General features: G+C 38.3%; 1 protein-coding gene across 1 annotated transcript in view; it reads right to left on the reverse strand.

Moving 5' to 3' along the window:
* Window positions 1-511: 511 nt before the first annotated feature.
* Window positions 512-26,888, reverse strand: part of GRXCR1 (glutaredoxin, cysteine rich 1) — a gene marked incomplete at its 3' end in the record, with an annotated part of 33,492 nt that continues 7,115 nt past the window's right edge. The window contains exons 3-4 of the mRNA XM_010087211.1: window positions 8,167-8,406; window positions 512-577 (exon numbers count right to left, since the gene is read on the reverse strand). Coding sequence (XP_010085513.1) covers window positions 512-577; window positions 8,167-8,406 — 306 coding nt within the window. The remainder of the gene's footprint in view (window positions 578-8,166; window positions 8,407-26,888) is intronic.

The raw sequence follows: 26,888 nt of genomic DNA on the forward strand, positions 1-26,888 counted from the left end.
AGGCAAACTAAGAGCTGGAGAAAAGCATAATAACCTGTGATTTTAAATTTGTGCAAATTGGTGCGGTTGGAAACTTCCAGATTTGCCCAGACTTTGTAGATGTCCAGCTTTAGGTCTAACCAGAATGCAGATGTGCGGGTTCCCAGTGCATTCACTGCGGGACACAGAGAAATGGTGTACAGCATCCACATGAGAGGCCTGACTCCTCCAGGGTATAGTGAACATTAAATAACAAAAAATACGTCAAAATTTATAGGAAAGGGAAAATAACTTGCCTTTCCTGCTGTGGCAAAATCAAATATGGACATTTTCATTTGATGTTATCACCATTCACGTTTTCTCATACTTAATGGGCTGTGATACCATGATATCATTCATTCAAAGAGAAAAATAAAAAAAGCATTTTGGATATTCAGTTTATAACAGCAGTAAAGGAACTGGTAAACAAAATAATCTCAATCACAAATATTCAATGTATGTTGCTTATATTTATTTGCATAAATAGAATTACCTCAATTTTGGTTAAGAGATCTTGCAGTTCCCCAGATTCATTCATTAGCAAAATTTTCTCAGCACCCTATTAGTAAGAAGAAGAAGAAACAAGTCAGCCAGTTTAGCATGAAAAAACAGAGATTATTAGAAGATTTAGTCTTCAAAATTTAAACAGGCTAAGGACAAATTTGAATCACATCAAGTATTTTGTAATTAGGTCAACCTTTAGGAAAGCTGGAAGGAGAGGAGAACCTAACCACAATTATGATAGAAGTGCCTGAGGGTCATTACCAGGTGTCATATTGCATTGCCTTTTTGTAACAGGTGACAGCTTGGAAATTCTGATTGTGTTCACTTTATTTTACAGGGTATGCTTCCTGACAGAATAAAAAATACGTCTAGTTACCACGTCAAAAAATACAATTATATAAATATACAACAGATCAGAGAATGTAGCAAAATGAGAGGAGGAAATTGTATTTCGAATATTCTGGCAGTTGAGCATTGAATTAAGACACAATATGCCTAATGTATAACACAAGCAGAAAAGGGGTAATGAAGACACTGTAACAACATTAAAGGCAGACACAACAATGAATAAAAATAATTTAGTTTGAAAACAGTAGGTCTCTGAGGGGATCTGAACCGAGGCAGTACTGAAGTGATTTTCCTTTTTCCTTTTGAAAGCAGAAGCTAAGAGATTATTGCAGACAAAATGAGAGTGACAAAGATGATGTAAAACTTTTTTTTCCCTTTTCTTCTAATTAGAGGGCCACAGTTGAATGCTTACATTCACTTATGTAACTGAATTAACTGAAAACTATAATTACCAAACACTTAAGGCACTTTTAATCAGTGGGTCACAAGAAGCCAACAAAAGGTGAGGAAACTGAGGCACAGATGGAGGGAGCTGCACAGCCCTTACTTGCTGCTGAGGGCAATTGTCCACATTTAGATCAGGTGGTGGGTTAAATTTAATCTTTGGGTTTCTTCTTGGCATGAGCCAGGAGGTGTGGTGGGCTGATGGTACACAACTGAGGTGCAGAGGGATGCTGGCACACAGTTGAGGTGCGGTGCGGTGCTGGTACCCTTCTCGGACCTGCCATTATTTTGAGGTGCCCACGGTCAGCTGCAGGGGCTCTCAGTCCCAGCTCTTCACCATCATTCTCTCTGTTACTGGGAGGTACAGGAAAAGCTGCTGGGGAGCGCAAGCAACACATACAGGCCAGCTATATATGTGCTAGTGTCCAATCATCATTCGCACCTCACTGGGGACTCCTGGGGCTACAGGTGTGTAGCCCAAAAGCCAACTAAGGGCCACCAAAATGTGGCAAAGGATATTGTATGACACTCTAGAAAGGCTAGTTTCCTTTATATGAAAAAAAAGCACTTTTGACTCTGATGATTTTAATTTCAGTTAAAAAAGCATAGTATTTTAGTGGATGTGAGTGCCACTTCCACAGTGAACGCTACTCTTTCAGTACTACACTTTCAAAGAGATTTTTTTTTAAAGAAGCATCTGCAAGGTAATTATTTGTAGTTAATTAGTCACAGCAGATGACAGGAGACTCAGATAAGCCAGCCTTACTTGTGCTGACTCTTCTATTGAAGTGTGTTATAGACCACGTGCACAGTGTGCCAGTTTCGACATATGCATTAGGGCCCTCTGTGTCCCCAGTAGAGCAGGTTTTAGCAGTCTGTCAGCCTATTTCATGCTTGCCCTCTAATCTTTCTCTGCTTTCAAACAGAACGGGCAATAAAGTGACTGGCACAACAAAGTGAGGCTGTGCCAAGGCAGCCCACGGAGTATTAGCTCAGGGCCTTAACACACTGCAGTGGCTTAAGACAAAGCTTGCGCTGCCCATCGAACACAGAGACACTAAGGACTTGCAGCTTTATTGATGCAATTGCAGCACTGCAAATTCCCTAATCTAGATGAGCCCCAATTTATTTTATTTAGGGAAGGATCTTTTCTCTGTGGAAGCAGCTGGGAAAAGCATTCCTGTGACTTCTGCTTGATCTTACAGTGAGGCCATACGATATCGCTGACTGGCTTTTGCAGCAGTATAATCGAAAGTCTGACAGGCTTCCCAGTATAGATTCATATTTAAAGGACTTACGTTTCAGATTACAATCAGTCAGCCAGCTGTGTTACTTTCAAAGTGGAAAGTCTCATTACTATGGCTTTAAAATTAAAAACCAAACGTCCAAATGGCTATCAATGTTTTTAAGTGTTTCAGCATGTCTTTTCTGATTAATGGCTGCCTCAAGTGAATTCAAATAAAAACACTTTGCAGAGGTTAACCTTCCCTTTGGATCTGTGAGTCTTAACACACAGTGTCTGTAATTAATAGAGTAATTAAAGCAGCTGCTAAATAAGTCCAATAGCTGCTTTCTGACCAGAAGGTAATGCATTTCTTTTCCTTCCTAGATTGTGTTCATCCCACAATTACCCACAAAGGGATGTGAAACATTAAAGAGTCTGTCCTTGCTAAGACTCACATAAGGAGCACGAGGGACAGTGGCCATAACATTTAGAGAAGCAGCAGGGAGAAGTGAGTTTTCAGTTTTTTTAATCAGTTAAAGTTTCAAAGCGCCAGCCAGTGAATTCTTTATCTACTAACTTCAATGGCTCTCTACCATGGTGGAGGATCCCAGGGGCTGCGGGCAAGTCTTTGCCCTTCTTTTTGGCAAGGAAATGCCACAGACTTGGCTAAATCACTCAGCAGATTTTCTACACCACTTCTATTCTTCAAAATATTTTCCCAGTTTTCTCTTGAGAGCATCCAGAAATTAACATAGTATTCCAGGTATGGTCCAACTAATTTCAGAAGTTACCCTTATTGAACCTGCCATCTTTGTTCACTGTGGCTTAGCAAGGAGACAGTCTGTATTTACTGCTGTCTTTGCCCAGAGCTCACACGATCTTCAGCCTACAACTCTACACCTCTTACAATAAGGTGCAGACACACATGGGGTATGATTAAATGCCTGGAAATCTGCCCATAAACTGAGAAAATTGACACTGCAGTACAGTACCAGCACCAGAAATGTTGGATTTGACATGCAAAGAACTGAAACATTGATGTGTAAAGAGCTCGCAGATTAATTGAACCCTGATGTTCCTGAAAACTGCAAAATGGAGGAAACAAGTGGCAAAATGCTAGGTGAATCGATGCAATAATTACATCATAGTTTTACTGCCACAGAGACATTCATATCCACCCCATCAAGTGAACACCAGAAGAACATGTTTACTCTAACAAAACGTGGAGGCTACTCTCTACTAATCCTGTACAGCCACTGGAAAGCAACAAAAAGGAAACTTAATTCTTGTGTAACAAAAAATATTGCACAGGTATTTTCTAAAAGTCAGTTATAGAAATAGCCTTATAATTCTTAAGAAATAATCATAACCAATGAGTCAAATAAAATAATTTTGCTGTAAATCTCATGCTGTTGTGGATTCATTACAGATGGAAAAACTAAATAGGAAACAGTTTCTTCAGGAAAAATAAATCATTAAATTCACATATTTGAAAAGGATTCAAGTAGATTTGTGTGGCAAATGAATACTGGAATTCAATCACGTATTTAATATGAAAAATAAACTAAATTTATTTTAAAACTATCATGCAATGAGCTAACATATTTACTAAGGATGACTGTATTTGCATTTTTTTAATGTGCATCCCTTTTCCAGCAGAGTGGGTCCTTGCATAACACAAACCTCCAACAATCCTGAGTGCCTTTGTAAAAGACTAAGTAAATGTCCTAATTTTTTTTCCGAGTGGCTTTCTGGTTTTTTGGAAGTCATTTTTTACTCTGCTTTGGTGTCCCAGCAGATGGCATAATTCCATTTCAGATGGAGACAGCCTCAGGTGAAAAGGAGGGATTAGATCAACTGGTAAAGAATATGCTGCAGAGAGAACCTGCAATTTCTTGTCAGACTGATATTTAGACAGTTTGTGTCAAGAAATACAATGATTCAACCCTGAAAAAATGAGAAGATTAAAAAACCTGCTGTACTGCAGCACGCAGGAGTTTGCATGACAGGAACTAAATATGGTTTTTCTATTGCTTCTACCCAAGTCACGGGTTTGTTTTGTTTCCCCTGTGCAGGCAGTGATAAATTCCACAGTGCTGTGCAGATTTATCCACACAGCCTGCAGTGCTCTAACAACCTTGTCCATGCTTCTGAACAGCTCGGATACCGTGCGCTCTATCAGATGCACATGCTGTGTTTGGCCACCTTTTTTACATTTATCTTATTAAAAACAATCTTGTCCCCTTTCAAAACTGTTCACATTTTAATTAGGGGGTGGGTTTTTTTCTCCCTATGACTAACAGAAAGGTGCCTGGCTCAATATAGATTCTCCTTTGTATTGCTATATGCAATCTCTGTCAGGGAGGGTTTGCCAGGAAATATTAAAAATTTTAAAAAGCAACACAGAAGAAGAGAGAGAGAATATTGAATGATTAATTTACTGACACACCAGGCTTCTGGATTTATGTATTACATTTGCACATCAGAATATAATTATCATAAAAGGCCTTATAGAAATGTCCAGTGTTACCAATGAGACCACATTCTGTAATTAGTTCTCAACCGTATTTTAATGAAACACAAGCCCAGCACAGGCTCCAGCCAACTTGCTGCATTCAGAGTCACTGATGCATTATCTTCTTAAGGTGCCACATCCACCAGGGACTGACACAGCTGGGGGGCAAATGCTTCGTTGCCAGACCCTGACAGGCTGGTTAAATACCTGCAACCTTCGCCATATGCAAACTGCCCTCCAACCCCCCCTTATTGCTCTTCCAAAATGAACAAATGCCAACCTCAGCGCAGAGCCACAAACATGATGAAGGGAATGGAGCATCTCCCTTATGAGGAAAGGCTGAGGGAGCTGGGTCTCTTTAGCCTGGAAAAGAGGAGACTGAGGGGTGACCTAATCAATGTTTATAAATATGTAAAGGGGGAGTGTCAGGAGGATGGAGCCAGGCTCTTCTCTGTGACATCCAGTGATAGGACAAGGGGCAATGGGTTCAAGCGGGAACATAGGAGGTTCCACTTGAATATGAGAAAAAACTTCTTCACGGTGAGGGTGACAGAGCACTGGAACAGGCTGCCCAGAGAGGTTGTGGAGTCTCCTTCTCTGGAGACATTCAAAGCCCGCCTGGATGCGTTCCTGTGTGATCTGATCTAGGTGTCCTGCTCCGGCAGGGGGATTGGACTAGATGATCCTTGGAGGTCCCTTCCAATCTCTAACATTCTGTGATTCTGTGATTCTGTGATTCTCTTATGAAGCCAAATTAAGACAGAGAAATAAAAACTTCTATAAAATAATGGGTTTTGTCATATTTACCCAAGAGAGTGTGCGACACATGTCCCTTGCCAGTGGTAATACCAGGTTCACCGTGCCTGTCCCTTCCCATGGCCCTGCCAGCCACAGTTCTCCCCTCAGCAGCCATGGCGGGCGGCTACCTGGGTTAGCTCTGCTCATGTCAAACTCGGTTTTCCCATCCCATCTCAACTAAAGTATATTAGAGAGTGATGCTGTAGCAACAGATCCAAGTTGCCCCCTCCAGTACGGTGATAAGTAGTGGATGGCAATGGAGAGCAGAAACCTTGTCTGTGGGTACAGGTGAGGGGCACACATGGTGGCAGAGCAAAGGGCTGCCACTGCCCCAGCTGGCCATGATGCTCCCCATGAGCAGAGCAGGCATCTCCTGGATGGCCCCCGCCCGAAAAGCAGATTCTCCACAAATAATATCACTGTTACATGTAATGACTTTAATACACTCCTGGAGCTAAAGTCTGCTCCATTTAACCACAGTGTGCTTCATCAAATTAATTTAAAAAAAAAAAAAAAAAAAAAAAAGAAGTAATAAAACATCCCCAAAGTCTGATTTTGTTCTGGTTTTTAACAGATTAATACTTTTTTTTTCTTGTGTTAAACAATGTGAAAGGAGCTGCCATGCTGTAGTAAATTCTTGCTTCATTTTTTTACCTACAAGTGGTAAAACATGCTGAATAACTGCCAGCAGGTAGCTGGACAGATAGATTTGTCTCTCCCACAGACAGCCAACTTCCTAACTCGCTTTCTTTCTGTACCTCTCCAAAATATTGCAACAATACCTAAATAATTTTAATGAGATTGTGTTGGTTGTTACACCATTGCTCCTCTGTTAAAGAACAAGTTCCCCATGATCTTGTTTAAAAAACAAAAGCAGCAGGGAAGTAATGAGCCATCCATCACCCCAAAATGACTGTAGCCGGGCTTCACCTAGGGCTGAGCAAATAATTCATTCAATCTGTTTCAGTATTTTAACTGATCACACATGGACTGAGTCTGTCATAACCCACCACTTTTTTTATTTTTAATGTGATAATTAGGTGAGCAAATCTTAGTCTGAATCCTGTTGTATTTTAGGCTCCTTTCGAACAAAGCGATTCTGTTCCTGGCTGGCAGGAGAACTCTCCGACCCAGGTTTTTGACAAAAGCATCCTTTACTAGGAAGTAAAATTTGCTCTCTGCTAATATTCTGCAGACAGGTAATTTTGCAGTTGCTGCAGTGGTCTGGATAGCCCTGTGCCAGCAAATGCGTTTGTTACAGTGCTCAGGGAAGCCTGCCTCGAGCAGAGCACGCAGGGAGCTAGGAAGGGAAGGGGGAGAAAAGGGGAGAAAGGGTATTAGAGTGTTTATACAGGCCCAATATCAATTACTCCCTGATTGTTGATTACTTTTCATATCCTCACTTAAATCTTTTGTGAAAGTGAAAGTGTTAAGCAATAAAAACATAATACCCAGCTGTGTAAAAATATAGTTTGCCTTCACAAATCACAGTCTCACTGTTGGTGCTAATTGCTAGTTCTTTACTGCTCGAGACAAATGCCTTCTCTGAGCTCTCAAGCTATTTTCTTCATGCCACTTTCCAGAATCTTTTTCTTTTAAACTCTGATTTCTCAGTTTCCAAGAAATACATTTCAAAAGCGGAGGCTGGCCTTTGTGAAAAGGTGATTTCAACTACCAACAGGCTTTTAGACCCAGAGTACAAATCTGAATCATAGTTTTCCATTTGGAGTTTATATCTTGCTACACGGCAGAGTTGTGCTTTTTTTCTCTCTCTTTTACTGATAGGATTTTCTAAAATTATTAACCAAATATGTACCTAAAACAATGTTCAGCTCTTTACAGATGCTTAATACAGACCATATCATATAAAATTTGATGCATATTTATGCCCCAAGCTGTTGGTTTCATATTCAACGCAGATATTACTAAATGACAGGTTTATGCTATATGTGTTTATCTTCCTGGGTCAATCACACATTCAGGCTCCCATGACAAAAAAAACATCAATTTATCTAGATTTTCATAGTTTCAGCTGCAAAGATTAGCTATTTTTAAAGAAACACTGGATAGCTTAGACTGTATCATTGCATCTTTTTCCCCTCCTGCTACCCTCTCCCCAGTTATCTTTTGCATCTTCAGATCAAACCTATCAGTGCGGATCTGTGCAGCAAAGATCTCTGTCTTTTTTTGATTGTTCCCATCATTCCAGCATTGCAAACAATTTTCTGAAAGCCCTGCTTCTCATTCATCAAGATTTTCATCTCTTCTTCCAGTCTGCAAAATAAAACACTACCAAGGCTCACGCTTTACTTACCCCAAGATAATGGCCATCGATAAACACAACAGGGAGTGAGGGAACTTCACAGACCCTCCTGCATCTTTCGTCTAGTTCTTTTCCATAATCACTGTTCAGAGCAATGTTTTTTTCTTCAAATTTAACTCTGTGGTTTTGAAAGATTTTTCTAACCAGTTCACATCTTTCAAAAGTGGTTCTCACTACACGAAGGCTGGTAGTATAAATTACTATGCGACCAAACTCTAGCACTGTTGATACCTGGGGAAAAAAAAAAAAAAAAAAAAAAGTTCCCATTACATTAAGGTGGTAATAGCTTACAAATATTGCATAATTTCATTAAAAATATTATTTAAGCAAAAAAAATACATCTAGAAAACACAGTTCAACATCCTACTTTTTTCTAATGTAAAGATGGAAAGGGAGGAATTAAGTTATCGCAATCATCAACTTAAGGCAATTTAAGCTGTTTATCTAAGTAAGGTGCAACTTTACTTTTTTTGGAAAGTTTTAGAGACGGTGAATTAAGTTGAACATTTTCAAGAAGCATATATTTTAGATCCTGGTGGACTTCCAAATGTAAAGAAATCATCACCATTTTGTTGGTGTTTGATTCTGTGATAACAATGACCCATGTTTGCACAAAACCAGTCTGGTAGTACCCAAAGTCTAAATTTGGTAGCTCAGGTGTTGTTGACAGGCTCCTTTAAGCAAGGACTAGAGCCTAAGCTGAGCTTTATCACATCCATGAGCCAACATTAACTTAGAATACTTTAGGTCTCTCAGTGATGAATTAGATTATGACTGCACAGGAGACAGATGTATCCCTAATTTTTGGTGTGGATCCAAGTCAAATTAGCATCCAACCAACAATAAAAAAGTACATTTTGTGTATATTCAGTGTTTGATTCAAAGCCCACTGCAGCTAGGGGAAGCAGTTTCCTTGTCTGTAAAAAGTAAAAAGGGATTAATTTGCCCAAGAGAGAGTGGTACATTTTTAACAAGGCTGAGAATCATTGCTCTAAACAAAGATATTATGTTCAGATAAATAGCTTAAATCTTAGGTTTTCAAAAGATGGTAAGACATTTCCGAGCTTTTTGAATTATCCATCATATTCAGCAAATCATATTTAACTCTTTCAGCAGTATCATAGGAGTAAATACAGAAGTTAGATAATAAAAAGTAGGGATACCTATAATGCATTGTAACAATCTACGGAAAATGAACCTTGATGGGTGAATAGTTAATTTTTGAACTATATCATGCAATAACTGCAAAGACACAGTTGTAAAATTAAGCAGATGCCATGTCAGACTTTGCACATAACAAAGTCATTATTTAATTTACTATGTAAATGCACAAAAAAAAAAAAAGTCATTACAAAAAGCATATTCTGCTTAGAAAGGTGTTTACAAGGTTCGACGTATGGTGAAGAGTTCTCAGGAAACACTTGCATTTCACAGGTCACCTATAGATCACTGGAAGTGCAATTGCAAACATATGTAATGTAATGGTTTTCCATCTCCCATCCCAGGAAGGAATCATGTTGTGACAGGTCAGTATTAATTTCTCTTTGAATGGATGTCGGAAATTCAATTTTAGGAACAAATGTTATCAAAAGTAGGCTATTTTTCTCCAGGTTGTTTTCTATGTTGAAAATCAGTTTTACTGTTACTGCAGCCTGCAGCATTGACTGTTCTCCAGAATATTGTTCACACATTCCAAGTGAGAGGATTAGCTCATCCTCAACTTAAAAGACAAGTATTCTACATAAACACTGACACAAATACTTTAGTAACCACACATGGGTTGCTGGAAGGAAGAGGAGGTCATCCTTTTCAGAAGTAACCAAAAGGAGTTCTTAAAATATTCCTTGAAAAGATAATTTCACATACTCATTGTTTTCTCCTCTTTGGAGTGAAAATAGATTTTGAAGTGCTAAACCATTCAACAGGCTGGAAATTCTTGTTCCTTTGTAGCTCTAATCTCTAATGCTGCTTGTTCCCAGACACCAGAGGCTGGCAGTGTAGATACAGAAAGTCATTATCTAGCAAAACATCAGGACTCTGGTGTCCCTGCAGCATACAAATAAGTAGCTGAAGAGACGGAAAAATGGAAAGTTGTAAAGTGATCTGGAAAGATATCAAGTGGAAGGTGTGTACCAAGAGTCACTTTTGCGTTTATTCCTTTATTTTTTCTTAATGTGGCAGTGAAGAAATACCCATTTGCCATGCAAGGAAGTATTAAGGGCATTGACTAAATACTTCTTTAGTGAAATTTTAGTAAACACCTTGTTTTCTGTGCTAAAAATGCCCATAACCCCTCCTTGGCAGGACTTTATCATACCAGGAAAATCCTCCCTGTCACCTGCCTGGAACCACACTGTCAAATAAAAATAGTCAAGGCAGTTAGAGAGGTTTACAGGATTTTTCTTAATGAGAGTCTATTCTAATTCTTATTTTGCTACCCATTTCAATGGCTACAGCCTATAATATTTAGTGACTAGAATATGCTCTTGAAGTAAGTCAGCAGAATAAAGTTTGACCACAGTGCTTTTCCTTTCTAGGTTGGAATTGTGGCGAAACCATAATAAATGGCAAGCAATGTAAGCAAACAAATAGAAAGATGTTTTAGAAAATGAACTTTTAAAATTTTATGCAACAAACTTCAAAAACTTTGCTTGAGCTCTGGAAGTTGGACAGATGAGCAAACCAAAAGATTTGGAGAAATTTATATTGACCAGTTTCTTGCACTTCCTGTAAGTGTGATTCTCATTGAAACCTGAAGCTTATGGAAATCATTTGGCCTGAGTTGGCAACGTTTGTGTCAGATTCAGAAAAGCCAATGCACATGGGCCAAGAGTGTGCTTTAGAGAAAGTGTCCATGGAGAAAGACTGCCAAGGGAGGGGTTTAAGGTTTCAGAGGGAAATAAAGTTGCTTTAGTAACAACCCTGTACATCATTTACAGTTCCGTTTAGCAGAACCATGCTACCATCTCCCAAAGGGTCCCAAGGCAGTATCTGTTTTACTGCATCAAGCTGAAGAACTTGCATTTTGCTTGGGAGCATCAAGTAGGCAGCAAGAGCAGTAGCATGACCTGCATCTCTTCACAGCACAGACACCAGCCCCAGTGACACAGGAGCAGCTGCCCTTTTTTTCTCAGTCTACAGAGAAAAAGTCACTGTTGCACCGGTTCAATCCTGTTCATGCTTGAACATGAGACCAAAAGACTTTTCTTATTTTGCACCTGAGTCAGTCTTTTCCCAGGCTTCTCTACCAGGTGGATCAGGGCTTTTGCAAATGAGGAGTTAGTTGCACTTTGGTGTACAACTGGTGGAAATCTATCCCTCTGCCATCCCACTGGCGTCTGTCTGACATGGCTGCAACCAAATGTAATCATCAACTGAGCAAGTCTTCTGCAAACACCATGAGGGATATTATCCTGTGAAGCTAAATACATGAGCTTAGCATCAAGAGAGACCACAGAACAGAGGAAGAAATTGCTGATGAAAAAAGACGGTTTAATAGAGCAAGCAGATGAGCAACAAAACAGATGGATGCAGGGTACTGAAAAAGGGCTGAAAAAACAGAAATAACCAAAAACAAATAATAAACCAAAAAACAAAATGCCAGGATACTGACAAAGGAAGAGTAGTACAAAATAAATGTAGAAATAAAAACATGAAAAATATGTCAAAAAACTAACAGTGAAACAAAACAGAGTAAATGATAAAACAGAGAGAAGGTGACTGATATATGACATCCTGAACTTTTTTAAAAGAAATCCTGGTAGCCAGTGTAAGTGTACAGCAACAAATATATTACAAAATATGTGAATCTCCAAGTTATTTCAATATTTTGGAGTATTTTTTCAAAAAGCTTTGTGCATCACTGGAGCTGCAAAAATATGAAATATTTGGGAATCATACTCCTAAAAATATGTGTTTCAGAATTTACTTTTTCTGTATAAGAGCTGCCATGACAATAGTAACAGGCTTCTCAGTAGCTCTGAAAATATAGTATTAGTCAGGTGTTTCTATGATGCTTCTGGAAACCGGTTAAATATGTACGCCGCAAAACTCCCATGGATGTCTCTTGAGTTCAGACCTTCCCCACTGCATCTTATCTCTGGCTTCTGGATCCAGCTGCAACTGAAGTAGCAACAAAAAGAGCCCTTGTTTCTCTGCAGGTCTCATGGCTGCCCTGGCCCTGAGCAGTCGCCCCAGCCTGAGCAGATATTATTCACACTCTTTGTGAGGGGAATTTATAAAATGAATTACTGAATTATATTATGAGATTATTTCTTCAGCATATTTGTCATTAATTGCTTTCCCAAGGTTATAGATTCTCTTTAATATTTTTTATGACTTTTTTACATCTGCCTTGCTGACTTTGAGTGGCTCTTTATCTTTGAATTAAAATTCTTAATGTGGATATTTTTGCAGCAAATCTTTGAACTGACCAAATTCAGAGCAGGGGAAATGGTGCAAACCAATGCTTTTCTACTTGTGGTGTAAGGACCACTGATAGACCTTGGGACATAAAGTGATTGCTTGTGAAACAGTGGTAGCATTTTGGTTTGAAGATCTCTGTTTGCAGACTGTGTCTGCAAGCAAGTAAACACACAGGCCCAGTAGTAAGAGGGATACTCACAATGTTAACCTCATTTTTATTTGGTTGCAGATGAAAACTATGGCAGTAACACTACAAAAGTAGCCATGGGATTAGTTTTTTTCCTTTTAATACTCTCTCTGGATAGAAGGCATAGACATTAATGTGCTTTAACCTCATTGGTGTGAAAGAATAGGGATTTACATTTATATCCATATATAATTTATTTCAGAGGTGACATCACACACAAATTTACACTTGGTTCTTTTAAAGTACAAAGTAAGAATTGCAAAAAAAAAAAAAAAAAAAAAAAAAAACACCAAACCATGAAACCCACTCTATGCTTTGCATTATATGCATTATATTAGCAACTGTATTCTAGCAAAAGCAGAATATTTTTCTGCTAAGATTAATGGTATAGTACTTTGTCAAAGCTGAAATGTTAACCTCTATCACATATGAGATTTTTAAACATTTTTACTATGTTAGGAAATAACATTCAACTAATGTTATTCGTGTGGTAGTGAATTGCTTCTGTGACCTAAATCAATGGCTGAAATGCCCTTCTGTGTCTCAGAATATCTTCTTTCAACATCTCTGAGTGTTCTACTGAAATATGCACCCCTTGTCTCTGTAATTAAATACTATCAGACTGGCAGAAGTATCTGCTGTCCACTAAGCCGGCTGAGGCAGGAATCTAGAGCACATTACAAACCCTGCACCAGGGGTGCTTCAGTGAGTAAATGCAGTATTCATAACCTAAAGAAAATGTTAAGCAAGAGAAAATGAGTATATATGTACATATGCGTATATGTGCATACATATGTATTTTTACATATGCTTGCATATCTACAAGCTTTGAATTAAGCTGTTCACTGCATAATTGGTATTGCATAGCTTATAGCTTGCATTTGTATCAATAACTGAGTGGCAAGAAGAATTTTGGTCTGACACTGATTTCTTGACCACAATCTGTTCTGCACTTCTTGGTTTTATTTTCCACTTAGAAACAGAAGGGAAGAAAACAGCTACAATTTTCTTCTTGAAGTTCTGCAGAAAAAAAACTGTTTGAACATTTCATTTCTGCAAGATTGAAAAGCTTCTACTATCTTTTGAATTTTAAAAGGCTTTCAAAATGTGCATTAAAAGTAACGAATACTTTCTGAAAGATTATTTTAAAGTAAAAAACTGTCACCAAAATGTTACAATTTTTTCTACATGACACTTCATCAGAACATACATGTTTTTCAAAATGTATAGCATTTAATGAAAAGCATACTTTTCATCATGTCACTGTTCAGAAGAAAATGCAGAACATTCTTTGAATGTGATGGCTGGAGATTGGAGGTTTATGTTTTAACGAAAACCACAATATTTGCCATCACAAAAACACAGTACAATGCTAATGGAGTTGTGAACCTGTCCCTTCTGTCTGTCGTCGTTGGTTGTCTTGTTGAAATTAAAGGTTTAATGGCATTTTTCAGGAAGAATTGATTCACTGTCCAGAAGACCTCTTCCAACAAACAGACCTCATTGACTAAAGTAAAATTATTTTCTTTGTCAGGTAAGATCTATTTACATATACAGGAGGAATTGCAAGTGGTCCCCAGATGCCATGTGCACTCTTGGTATGAAATCACATTCTCTTCCACTTCACTGTTTGCAGTTCCAACGCTCCATGGGCTCTCACACAGCAAAGCACAGTGCACACTTACATTTAAATTTAAGCACTCTTTTAAGTGCTTTATTACGTTAAGGCTGCAGCCCTGTTTGCATTGTCTTCAAGGACCTGGCACTATACCAATATTTAGGAAAATTCATAACTTGAAATTTATAAAATTCAGAAAACTGCAGGTTTTAACAAAGCTCAGTAGAATAAGCACTGCCTTTCTGCAACAGTGCCAGTCGTATACTCAAGTCAAATCATGTACTGACCTTGTCTTAAATACATTGCTTCAAAAACACTATACTTTTTCTTATCCGGTTTTGGTAATTACAGGGACTATAACTGTAGGATTTGGAGTCTGTTACCCACTGGGTCAGTGGAATGATATCACCACTTGTCATCCTCATAACCATCAGCAAGATGGGAAGGTCTGTCAATACCAATTTACAAGTGAGGGCATCAAGAGCTGCACTCCTAAACAAGGTAGGCAGAGAGTCTGGCACAGTTCCAAATACAGGTAGTGGTTTTGCTTTTCCCCAGGAAAGTGTTCAGGTCACTGTTCTTCTCGGCTTTTAATATACCACAAACACTTGTGTGCCTTTTGTCTGCCTGTATTCTGGCACTCATCTCCTCCACACACAACAGCCCAAGGAATATGTCAATTTCCAAAAGGAGTACAGGCTACTCTGCCTGATTAAGTGTCCCAACATAGGGCGTGAAACATCTAATTTTTTCCTATTTCAGTTTCATAGAGCATGATAACCCTAAGGAGCTCATCGCAGTTATAGAGAAGGGCTGTAATCCAGCAAGAACTTGAATTCTTTAATCTTGTAACTTCTGGACAATTGTTGTCTTTCTTATCTACACACCCACCACATACTGCTGGTTGTAAAACAGCACACCTCCTTAAAACTGGCATCCTCAAAATTGTTCATCAACTGCAGTGTAAAAGATATGGGATGCCATTATACCCAAGATATTGGTATAGCATATTTATATATGTCTGTAATTCATTTGTACTTTTCAGGCCATATATGAATTCTGGGGATGTCAGATGAAAACAACAAAAGCAATAATAATATTGCATGTGATATTTATACTGTTCCTTTCATCCTAAAATCACTTGACTGAATACTAAAAAAAATCAAAAGAAAGGCTCTCCATCTCTGACACCACGTAAATGTGTGTTGTTACCCTTTCTGTTCCCCAGATAGTGCAATATAACAGCATACCTTTTTTTCTGCTACTGCAGGCTTTCCCACATATCTTCTGGCACAGAAGGGGATGTCAAAGTGTTTTCATTTCAAAGCAGAAGAAATATAATGCCACAGCAAAGGAGTACGGGGCATGACCCTGCCTCTCCCTGCTCTTTGCAATGCTTCAGCTATCGCCAGGTGCAGAAGGTACAAAGACTACAACTCAGCTCACCTCTCAATGTCCTTATTACCGTTCATCCAGCACACACCCATACAACCAGGCTACAGCCTGCTCTCAGGTGACCCAAGCTCAGATAAGAGAACAGGTTATCTCCCTAGGGTTCATGGTCTCTGCTAGACCCTGATGCTTCTGCTTGTGTAGACTTTCTAAAGTCAAACTGCCTGCTACAGGTGTGGCACTGGCTCTGGGGATAAAAAGTAGCTCCTGTTCAAGAAAGCACAATAATGGTGTGGAAGTCAGCCAGGACAAAATTTATTATGGTCTTCAAATTATTTGAAAGAAGATCCATATCTGTCCATGCCTAATTGGATTTTATTTATCAAGCGTTGTAAGGTCTATCAGTATTTTCTTATTAGTTTATTTATGCCATTCTGCATATGATAGGAATAAATGAACCCTTTGAAAATCAGAAGCAAATGATAATTCTGTGAGTAATTGACTTTATTTCATTTTTTTTCATTATTTAAAAAACCTTCATTGCTGCAGAGATCTCTGATTCAAGGTGCTAGCATCTTCCTCCCCTCTCAACAGCCTTATAAAGACACTAAGAAAACTGAAATGTTAGGAAGTACAAAGCAAATAACAATAAAATATTAGAGCCAGACAAATGGTCCCACAAGCAATCTTTTTACAGTTGGCCTATATAAACTTTGAATTGCCAATAACTTTGAAACTTCCACTACCAGTACAAAGAAAATTGTTATGACTCCATCAATATCAGAAAAATCTGGCACATAATTCAGGACAGTACACTTTTCTTGACAGCAATAGCCAGAGAAACTGATTTCAGAAAATTTTCATCAACCAGTGCAATCACCATGCAAAACTAATATGCAATTATTTCTTAGAACGGTCAGATTCAGCTCTTTGCCATTTACAGTAGGAAACTCCCAGTGCAATTTTGATGCAGCAGTCAGGAAATATCTAAACCAAGTTTCAGCAAGGTATATGATAATTTTCCCCTTCATTTGCGAAGTGTTCCATGGGATCTTACACCAAAATAGACAGTTGAAACCTGGTATACTATCTTTCAGCCTTATTATGATCTCATCTACAAAACATGACTCTGGAGCCAAATATTTCCTGGATTACATAGCACTTAAAATCAGGATTTGGGTGTTGTCCCATTGCTTTAGTTTCCTTGAGTATGTAAATCATTATAACCCATGGAAAGCATTACTCTAGGATGACTATTTTATATCAATTAGTTTGACTAACAATACAGATACATTTGGACTTAACCCATTCAAATTTATAACCAAGATTCAGCCCTGTAAAAGTAAATGTGATGGAGGGAATGCTCTGAGGGAATGCTCTGCCCTTCAGAAGGCATTCACTATATAAAGTGAATGAAAACACTGTATTTCCCAGAACACACTATGTAAAGGGAAAATATTTGTCACTACAAAGCTGACCGCAAGTAAATTTCATAGAGTGATTTTCTAGCTCTTGGACCATAATTCCTTGAGCATGCATCAGTGACAATTCACCTGGATAAAGTTCCATGGGATTTTCTCAGTGTATGCCTTTTACCAAATCCAGTGTTTGCTTGTCAGGTGAGCACAGTGGCCTCAAACCACATGGGAAGTACACTTGCTTTTTCTGATATTGATCATCTTCACTGAGAGCTTGATTGCTTCTCAGCCTTCAATGGCAGGGCCACCACACAATCCAGTCTTGTTCTTTCATCTGTTAGTCTGATAACTGTAATGTCAGCTCTGAAATGAACTGAGTGGGAAATGTAAAGAAAGTTAAAAATTGCTCTGATACTGCTTGTCAAACAGCCTGTTCACCTATTACCCTCCTCTTCCCTCATCAATTCATTTCAGAGTAACAAGACTTCTTATACAAAGAGGAAGGGTGCTGGGATTAATTTACTTATAGACACAGTATTTGCAAAATGGCTCTTTTGAGACAATGGACAACACTAACCTGTAAGACTTTTTCTTTCCAGCAAAACAAACTCAGTTTTTCTGTGGGTAAATTCTGGTGTTCCTGATAAGTAGTTTTCACTTTTCATAGCTGTTTTACTGTATATTTAATATGAACACGCTTAATACCTACCTTAATCTACACAAAACACATCATGCAAACTTCAACCAGCTCCTGTCTTGACAATGAATTTCCCTTGGCAATGGGTTATTCCATTTTCCCTTCTGTGCCTACTATGTGTTGAAATACTGATTGTAGTGTGCTGGCACCCAACCAGGGAAACAATTGTTTTCTACAGGTGTGGTGTTAGCAGGAGAGTTATGAGCTAGTTTTACTAATGTTTGACTATCTGTTATGCTTGATAAATGGCTTTCAGCTGAACAGTCTGACTGGTGACATAAACAATTTTTCTTTGTTTGATGCGATCGCTTGATCAGGAAATTGAAACCTATACTTCTGCAAAATTGTGTTACAGTGTTGCAGGAGACAAAATCTCTCTGATTTGCTTTTTGAGTCTTTGACTACAGAAAACAAATCTTAATTAGAAATGCTTATTAAATTTTAATACTACTTAAGAAGTAGACTGTCCCAGTCAGATACAGATGAGGAACAAAATTCAGGAAAATTCAATGGCAAAAACAGCAAAAATTTTGAAAACCTTCAAATTCACTTGTGGTCAGGACGGAAGTTCTGGTGGAAAATTATGCCAGAATTTGTTCTTCTGGTTAAAATAAAGTTAGGAAGAAAATTCTCCATAGATACAGTTAAAATATAGGTATTTTTAAATTGTAATCAAAAGAATAAACAAAAGGATTATTCTTAATGTTGGTCACCAACAGGTGTTGAAGTATAGGCTTTGCCACACTTTCTCAATTCAAGCTGCAATTGAAAACTCATGTTTCCCAGTCCTTTTTTTTTCTTTCTCTTTATTTCAGAGAACTTACCAGACTGCAGACTAAGCTTCCCTTCCCCTCCAGCAAGCCTGATTGCTCTTCATCTCTCTTCCAGGTCAAAGTCATCTTTCAGGCCTCCAACACCCAGTTTTCCCCAGGCCTCCCAGAGAGATTTGTACTTCCTCCAACACTGCCAGCATGCAGAAGCTGCCTCTTGCTTTCTGCAAGACAGAGTACTTCACTGCCACACTTGACATTTCTGGCAGCTACTGAGGGACTGATTTAAGTGCAGCCCTTATATTTTCTGTAAGATCTATGTAAGGTCAAAATTACAAGCCTGTGCTGCAGCAGGCTGCAAGAATGGCTGAGAGACAGAGATTTCTGTCGTGCCAGCTCAGAAGTAGCTGCTGCCTCCTTATTACATTTCAGTAGGGCTGAGCATATAACGAATCAGCCAAAAGGGGACAGAATCCCACCAGAGGGCTCACATCACTCAGCAGATAGATGTCCCCCATATCAAATCTAGCAGCATTTGTGGTGAACAGTTTCCAGGTTTTTGGATATGTCTTACTCACTGAAAGTGTCACACATATCTTAGCTTTTCATATGAAGATTATCAGCATGCATTGCCATGGAACACATATAATGTCACTATTTCAGATGAACTCTGACGTTCTAGTGCAAGCTAGTGCCACAAGATAAGCCAGGAAGAGACTAAGCCAAAACCTTCAAAGCTTTGTATTGGTTGCAGTTTATGCCTGAAATGCAGTTAATTAAGAGCATTGCTTCCCTCTCTGGTAGGTTTCCTGAGGAATTCTGTGAATCCAGTTGAACATACCTAATCATTTTAACAAATACTGAAAACACAGAGTACTTAAAATCACTGCAGAGCACCTCCACAGCCATCACACCAGCTTTTCAGGCTCCCAGACAACATTCCCAAACACTGCCAATCACAGGTCTTCCATTTCCTTATAAGATTTCTCTGTGGATACAGATAATGGGAAGCTTTTTCCAGCATCCCATGGATAAAATCAGTTTTTCTCCACAAGTATTTTATTTATCTCCTGAATTCCCTCCACAATATCAGTGCTCCTTTTTTTTTTCTCTCCAGCCTATCCCGTATATTCACAGACACAGGCCTTGTGTAACTACCACCTGATATTTTCTGCAAATTACATTATCTCAGTATCTACAACTTGGTCAGTCTCACCTGCCATGATCTTGGTAAGCACTAGTTCTTCTGGCTCTTGGTTAGCTTCATCTTTTCAAATACTTCTACAGAATAACTTGAAAAGGATGCTACATAATTTCATCCTACAAACTTTACTCAGAGAGGTTTCTCCAAAGACTTCAATTACCTTTATTAGCTCAGAGAAGAAAAGGACCTTTGCTTCCCCCACCAAAAAACCTCTTGTGTTTTACTCATTTACTCCCAGTACCCACTCATTGTAGTTTTCTGTCTTATCTCCTGCACTGGTTGATGTAAGTTGAATTCCTTAGAAAATTATCAGATACAATGTATTCACTAAAGTAATGAGGTATTTGATGGTGTGTAAATAATTTGCACTAAAATTCACACCCAGTCCACACAAAACATGGTAGCTATGAAGCATGGTGGCATATCAATGGTCATACTGGAACTTCCCACTTCTGTAAGAAGAATATTCTTTCCGGCAGATATGGCTTGTGCTGTGACAGGCCTGAATACAATTGTGTTGCCTACAAAAATGTACAACATTATTTTGTTGCATGAATTGTGTTACCATCTGGAAGTCTTTTAATTTAGGTTTAAATTTTGGCCTGAACTTTCATTGTATATTAAACTCATTTTGGCTCCAATAGCATGTCTGATCTATGCAAAACTAAGGGGACATAATTTTTAAATTATCCCAGTGAGGGTTTATTATTGTATTACAGCAACGAGAAAGGAAAGGAAAAGAAATGAATTTCTACTCTGACGGTTTGCAGCAGTTTAGCTAGAGACAGTTTTCTGAAGACTCTGGTATACACAACAGTAGCATAACAGTTTATGCCATATGCCTTTAACACGAGAAAGACACGGGCATTTTAAAATGTCTGGAAAATGGGGAATTCAAACAAAAATGAAAATAAAAATGGTAGATTCACAATTTATCATTCTTACCCATTTTATTCACAATTTATCATTCTTACCCATTTTCTGTGTCTACTAACACACAACATGAAGTTAGAGAACACGCAAATTGGAAGGTCACTGTTACTTCTCCAACATACTTTGCAAACCAAAACTAATTAATGTAAGAGAGAAAAGGAAGTCTACTGCATATCACCTAAAGAAATGCTGCCATCAGTAAATTAAAAATTTATGGCTTGAGCTGCATAGCATCTGCCTGCCTAAAGCTACCTCTGTAGATAGTGTGGAAGACCAGAGAACTGATACAATGGATCACAGATGGGTCCCGAAAATAATATTAAATACACAATTCTAAACAATGTGCAAGCCCTGGAAATCTGAGAATAAGTCTCTCTTCTTAGGAGAAGATTTGTCCTAGATTACACCATTTAATTTCCTACTGCTTAACAGTTATGAGTTACTACTTTTTGATAACAGTTATATGTAGGAGCATGAAAAATACTTATTATTCAACATTTGATGAGTGTTTATTTCACTTCTGTCTTTTTGTCGCTAGCAACAGGGAGAAATTGACTGAGTAAAATGAGATTCAAACTTCAGTAAAATGGAACTTTTTCTCAAGTTTAAAAAGCATTGGTCAATTTTTACATTCATTTTTTCTGGGCCTTTCTGTTTTCTGATTCTACTCAAAACAAGAAGAGCTGTAAATAAAAGAAGAGAGCATGTAGGTCAAATTGAAAGAGTTCTAACCAGCACCTAGTGTTTGGTCACTTGCCCAAAAACAACTTTAAACGTATTTAGACTTGCCCATGTTTGGTTGTATATACGAAATACTGGAGTAAATGACTAGCTCTTTTTCCTACATAGTTATTTTTCTTACTGTCATTTTACATTTTAAGTTACTTTGGGGCTTTTTTTTTTAATAATATGAGTAGGATTTTTCAAATATGTTTAAGTGTCTTGGGAGGGAACGTTTTGTCCCGTTACTTAATCGGACTTTGGTGGTAATTCTATTTACTTATATACCATTTCCCATGGTATTCATCCTGAATTATTAAAAAAACCCCACAATACATTTGTCTTAAACAGCACCCTTAGTTCTGGGGCCCAAATCCTATTTTTTCTTGTCATAAGCAGCTTTTCCTTTTGCTTATTATTTATCACACTGTTCAAGATGTTTAAATCTTTAAACATTCATCATTGGGCAGCTTATGTCATATTTGAGAATATTCTGTAAGTAAGGATGGCTTTAGCCAGAAGTGAAGTAGAGCAGGAGTTGCTGAGGGTGGGTAAATAAAGATGAAGGTGTTTGATATCTCAGATCATGTGGAAAAGGTAGCAAACAGGACGCCTCCATGTGAGTCCTGGTTTGAGCACACTGGCCCCATCTGTCTGTAATCACTGTTGCTTCACTCAATAGAACATTTCATGCTGCAGAGAAGCAGACTTGTGTTGGTTAGCAGCAAATGGCTGTCATGAACATTACTATGGCTGCTCTGGCCCATTTCTTTTTAACTTGGCAGCAACTTTAGAAAACCCTGTTTACTGTTCACTGGCAGGCAGATGATGTTTAAAAAAAAAAAAAAAAAGGTGGCCACCATCCCTTCACACTTTCTCTTTTCACCTCTCTTTCACCAGTCCCTTATTCTTTCTAAAATACTCCGTTGTGTCCTTAGACTGCTAGAGAGACTGAGAGATGATAACAATAACACAATAATAATGCACACACACATACATCTCTGACTCAGTCATTTTACATTTAAACATAGCCAGGTGCAGTTTACTCATGCAGTGATCCCCTTTATTGTTCCCAAATGTCAATTACAGCTTGGTTATTTAAAAGGTATTAGTGGTCTATGAAAATGAATTATAATCTGTTGAGCTTGTTACAAATGTGATTCGTCATATTTCTGGAGAATAAAACAGTTAGCTGGTGAGATCCTGCTCATGACACTACATGGCTCTTCCATCTTTGCCAGGCTGTGCTTTGTGTGGTGAATGGATCTGTTTTCCTAAGACTTACCTTCGATATACAAGAATATAATAGGAGACAGCACAATAATTGATGACTTCTTTCTTATTTGCAACAGTGTTACAATTTTCCTACTGTTAAAGGCAATCAGCAAGTAACAACCAGTATTCAGGAAAGCTCTTATCAGTTAGACTTAGCTTAGTTGAAAACTTACTGCATTTTCATAAGCAGATGTTTCAGCCTTTCGTCATGGATTAATTACACCCTAGAGTCAGCCTGTCTTATACAACAGAACTACTTCTGTTCACTCAGAAAACAGCTGAAGAAGGCGATAGCATAAACCAAATAAGGTGCCATTCTCAGCTGCAGTCAGTAGCAGACAAAATTCAAAATTACAATCCATTCTTCACAAGTTACCTTCCTGAGCAATAAAATCAGAGGAAAGTGTTAAATAAAGTCTGGTTTTGACTTGGGATACACCCTGGAATTTTAATGTTTGGCACCTAACAAGCTTTCTCTCAAAAGTCATTTTATCTTTTACTGTATTCCTGTAAATGGAAGCTGGAATGACATGCACTGAGATCCTGAAACTCCCAAAAAGTGTTCAACAAACTGGGAAATCACCACCCTTTCAGTATGCTTAGTTTTCATTTCCAAATATCTGTCAAATTATGTATTTTTTCTTTCTTGCTGTTTTACACAATTTAAATTCTACCTGATAATGTTACTCATCTGAGCTGAGATAAAAACAGGCTATTCTGAAAAAGCTGAAGTTGTCATTTGTACTGCATAGTTAAGGAAAAGGCTAACCATTTTTCAGGTGGACACAGAGCATTCTCTTGCACAGGGTCACAAAGTACTCTGCAACCAGTAATGAATTTTGCACAGGTCTTGGAAAGAGGCAAAGAGCAAAGCTGAGCTACACTTAATGCAACAAAGTGCTGATGAAGTGCTGATTCAGTCCTTACTCCTCAATGAGACAAAGCCTTAATCAATATTCAGAAATGATGGAAATCAACCTCTTGTAGTTATCCTTGTTTCCCTGCTATATTACTTAGCCTAATGGGAACTAGGCTCTCAGCTATCTCATTACTTAATATTGCCTATAACTTTGGTACCTTCATCTTTAAACCCTGTGTAGTTAATTACTAGTTATAAACACAACCTCTGTTTCTTTAAATTAAAGATCCATCTGCATTGCACACATATAGTGTTCCATTCCTTCTCTTATTCAATAGATTCCAAAAACAAAAGCAGAGAGCTTGAGATTTTTATGCAGACATAGAGGATGCAACACCTGGATAGCACACATAAACTAGCTCTGCCTTAGAATAGCCTGTACTGTGGCTGCTAGTGTTGATGTACAAAAGAGGACAGATGACTCATCCGCCATTTCTGTGTGAGCAAAATAGAATATAACTCCATGAAGCAGAGCTATAGAATTTGTTGCTAAAAAATCTAAGGCATAAGCTGAAAAAAATCTCTGGTGTAAGCTACTTTTTTTTTTTTTTTTGCTTTTTTAACCAAATAGGTAAAATATCTGAAAATTGGAATGTAGCAGGTTGTATGATTTACACCAGCTCCTAAACCTGTTAGTCAAAATAGCTGCCAAGTTAGTTATTCCATTTATATCACATATGCTGTTGGAGTAATTTTTTAGCAAGGTCAGTGTGAGCAGCTTTATTTCAAGCAGTTTGATTCAGGATTTGTCCCAGAGATGTGTATTTTTAAAATAAAATAGAAGTTGTTATTCTTATAATCATACTTGTCATAAAATGATGTTCTTACAACAGAGCTAGAATCTATATTCTGTCATAGAGCTAAATGTGTTCTGATCAAGGAAGGACTACAAATGCAGATGCCGAGATGATTAAATTCACTATCTGCTTTTCTTTTGGAGCAACATTTCAGTGGCTTCTTCACATAGACATCATTTAATCCTCTGCAGCAAGAAGTTCAGAAGGTTCACGAGACATCTCTCCTTTTTTAACAACTCTTGCCCTTATCTGTTGTGACTTCAAAAGAGAACTGCTGGAGCAGCTGAGGATAAAACTGCCTGGTTAAAGGAACAACATGGTTCAAGGCTACGGGAGTCAGCGGCCGTAGAAAAAAAAATAGTATTATTCAGCTGTATCCAGCTGCAAATACTGGCCTGTAAAAGTGCCCTTCCACCTCACAGGCTCATACATAAGGATCCACGGGAACATAATTCGCCAAGCAGATAGGTTTGCAAAAGGCCTGATCACCCAGCAGATACGAAAGCAATAGCTGTCATGGCAAAATTTTGCAGACAGATTTAAATGAACAGAATCCATATCCTGAACAAGTCATTTAGAAACTGCTGTCTCTTTTAAATCTTCACACAGCTTAAGTCTGGACTTGGAGAGACTGAGTAGGTGGTTATATTTTTGGATCATGGTGGGATTTGAAAGAAAACCGGGCTTATCCACCACATGTTTGAGAATCTGGCTGAAAGCATCAGCCAACACCTGAAAAGGGAAATTCTCAAAATGTAGATTCAGACCTGCAACACCTGGTAGGAACTCCAGCAATAATGCTTGAAGGTCTCATTTTTCACTGGGTCTATCAGTCTGTCTCCAATGACATTCTCCACTTGAACAGCAATGAAATGCTTCACCGTTGCCTGTGAGGCTAGGAGGAAGAGTTCTTTGCATTTAGATGTAGTAAACCAAGAGCAGGACATGAGCAGCTAGGGAGGAAAGGATCACATTTTCTTTAAAAAGCTGTAACTTCTGTTGCAGGTTTAGAAACCGATTGCTTTCTCTCTTACAGAGCTTGCATGGGGAAATAGATTTCTCATAAATAATGGTGTATGACTGCTGTCAGTTCTTACTATTTTTAAAACTTGTTAGATAACTAGCAATCAGTAATGTTCCAAACAAGGCTACCAGCAGAAAAGAAAAATTTCTTTGCCTTTGCACCAGCATTACTGATTTGTCAATGCAGGATACAACATCGGATATTGTTACAAACTTGTGCAAACATTGGCCATTAAGTTTTCACATATTTCTCGGGAGTGGAGAAGGAACGAGTCTGCATGTGGTATATCTCTGGTATAGAACACTCCTCTGACATTACTGATGGATGTTGTCTCTAGATATAGTTCTAAAGCAAAATTGTACTAAGGTTATTAAAATGTTTTCCACAATTCATACTATCATGAATGATGGTTTTTCTGTCTTCTTTCTTGCTGTGTATGAAATGAGTCTCTACCTCACTGACTCCAGCTGCTAGCCTATGACCATTTCAGTTGCTTTGCATGATGGAGGCTGTGAACGTAACTACTGTGTCAAGCAAAACCACAAGATTGCCTGTGTGGATGGTGAGCTGTATTTATTCGTCTCCTTTTCAAAATCAACAGGCTGGGGATGCTGTCCTAACTATTATTTATCTCGCAAGTTTTGGAAAAATTCAGTGAGATTTGAGTTTCATGCTTTGTACTACCTAGTACTGGATGTTCCAGCAATGAGGAAGGTTTTCATGCATATGAGAGGCATACCCTTTTCTCTCTGGATGCGAATTCCATCTGAAGCATGTTTTATTGCACTTAAGCTGCAAACATGATGCTGCCAAACACTGCAGTCACAGGTTAAAACTCCAGCCAAAAAAAAAGCATAATCTCTTTGACCATTTATTTCTTTCAAGCTGTTAATATTTACCATGTGTCAGTGCAGTGTATAATAAACTGCCAACACTAGTAGTCAAATGTCAGAGCAGGCCACTGACAGACCAGAGTAGTCTAGCATGCGTTACGTGCAAATAAAGCATAACTTCATTCCCTCTCTCTTAGGGAAGGAAATAGCTCTCAATGATGCCTACAGGCCAATTGAATTGGCAGCAGGTGACTCCTGAAACACGGTTTTGATCAACTGCTAAAATGAAGTTTTCCTGGGTCATTTTAACACAATACCTGTATGGCATGTGTACATTTATTTTTGTCTAGCTTGTGTTTGCAAATACTAGTGCAAGTATTTGCAAATCCTAGTTCAGAACTGAAACAGTTCTGAGATCTGTAAACTAAATGGAAATGTAATGTAATTAACTTGTTAGTATTTTCTGCTAATGCCTTTTATGACATGAAATCAAGAGCTTTA

Source organism: Pterocles gutturalis, unplaced genomic scaffold (genome assembly GCF_000699245.1).
Source record: "Pterocles gutturalis isolate BGI_N339 unplaced genomic scaffold, ASM69924v1 scaffold47246, whole genome shotgun sequence".
Classification (NCBI taxonomy): Eukaryota; Metazoa; Chordata; class Aves; order Pterocliformes; family Pteroclidae; genus Pterocles; species Pterocles gutturalis.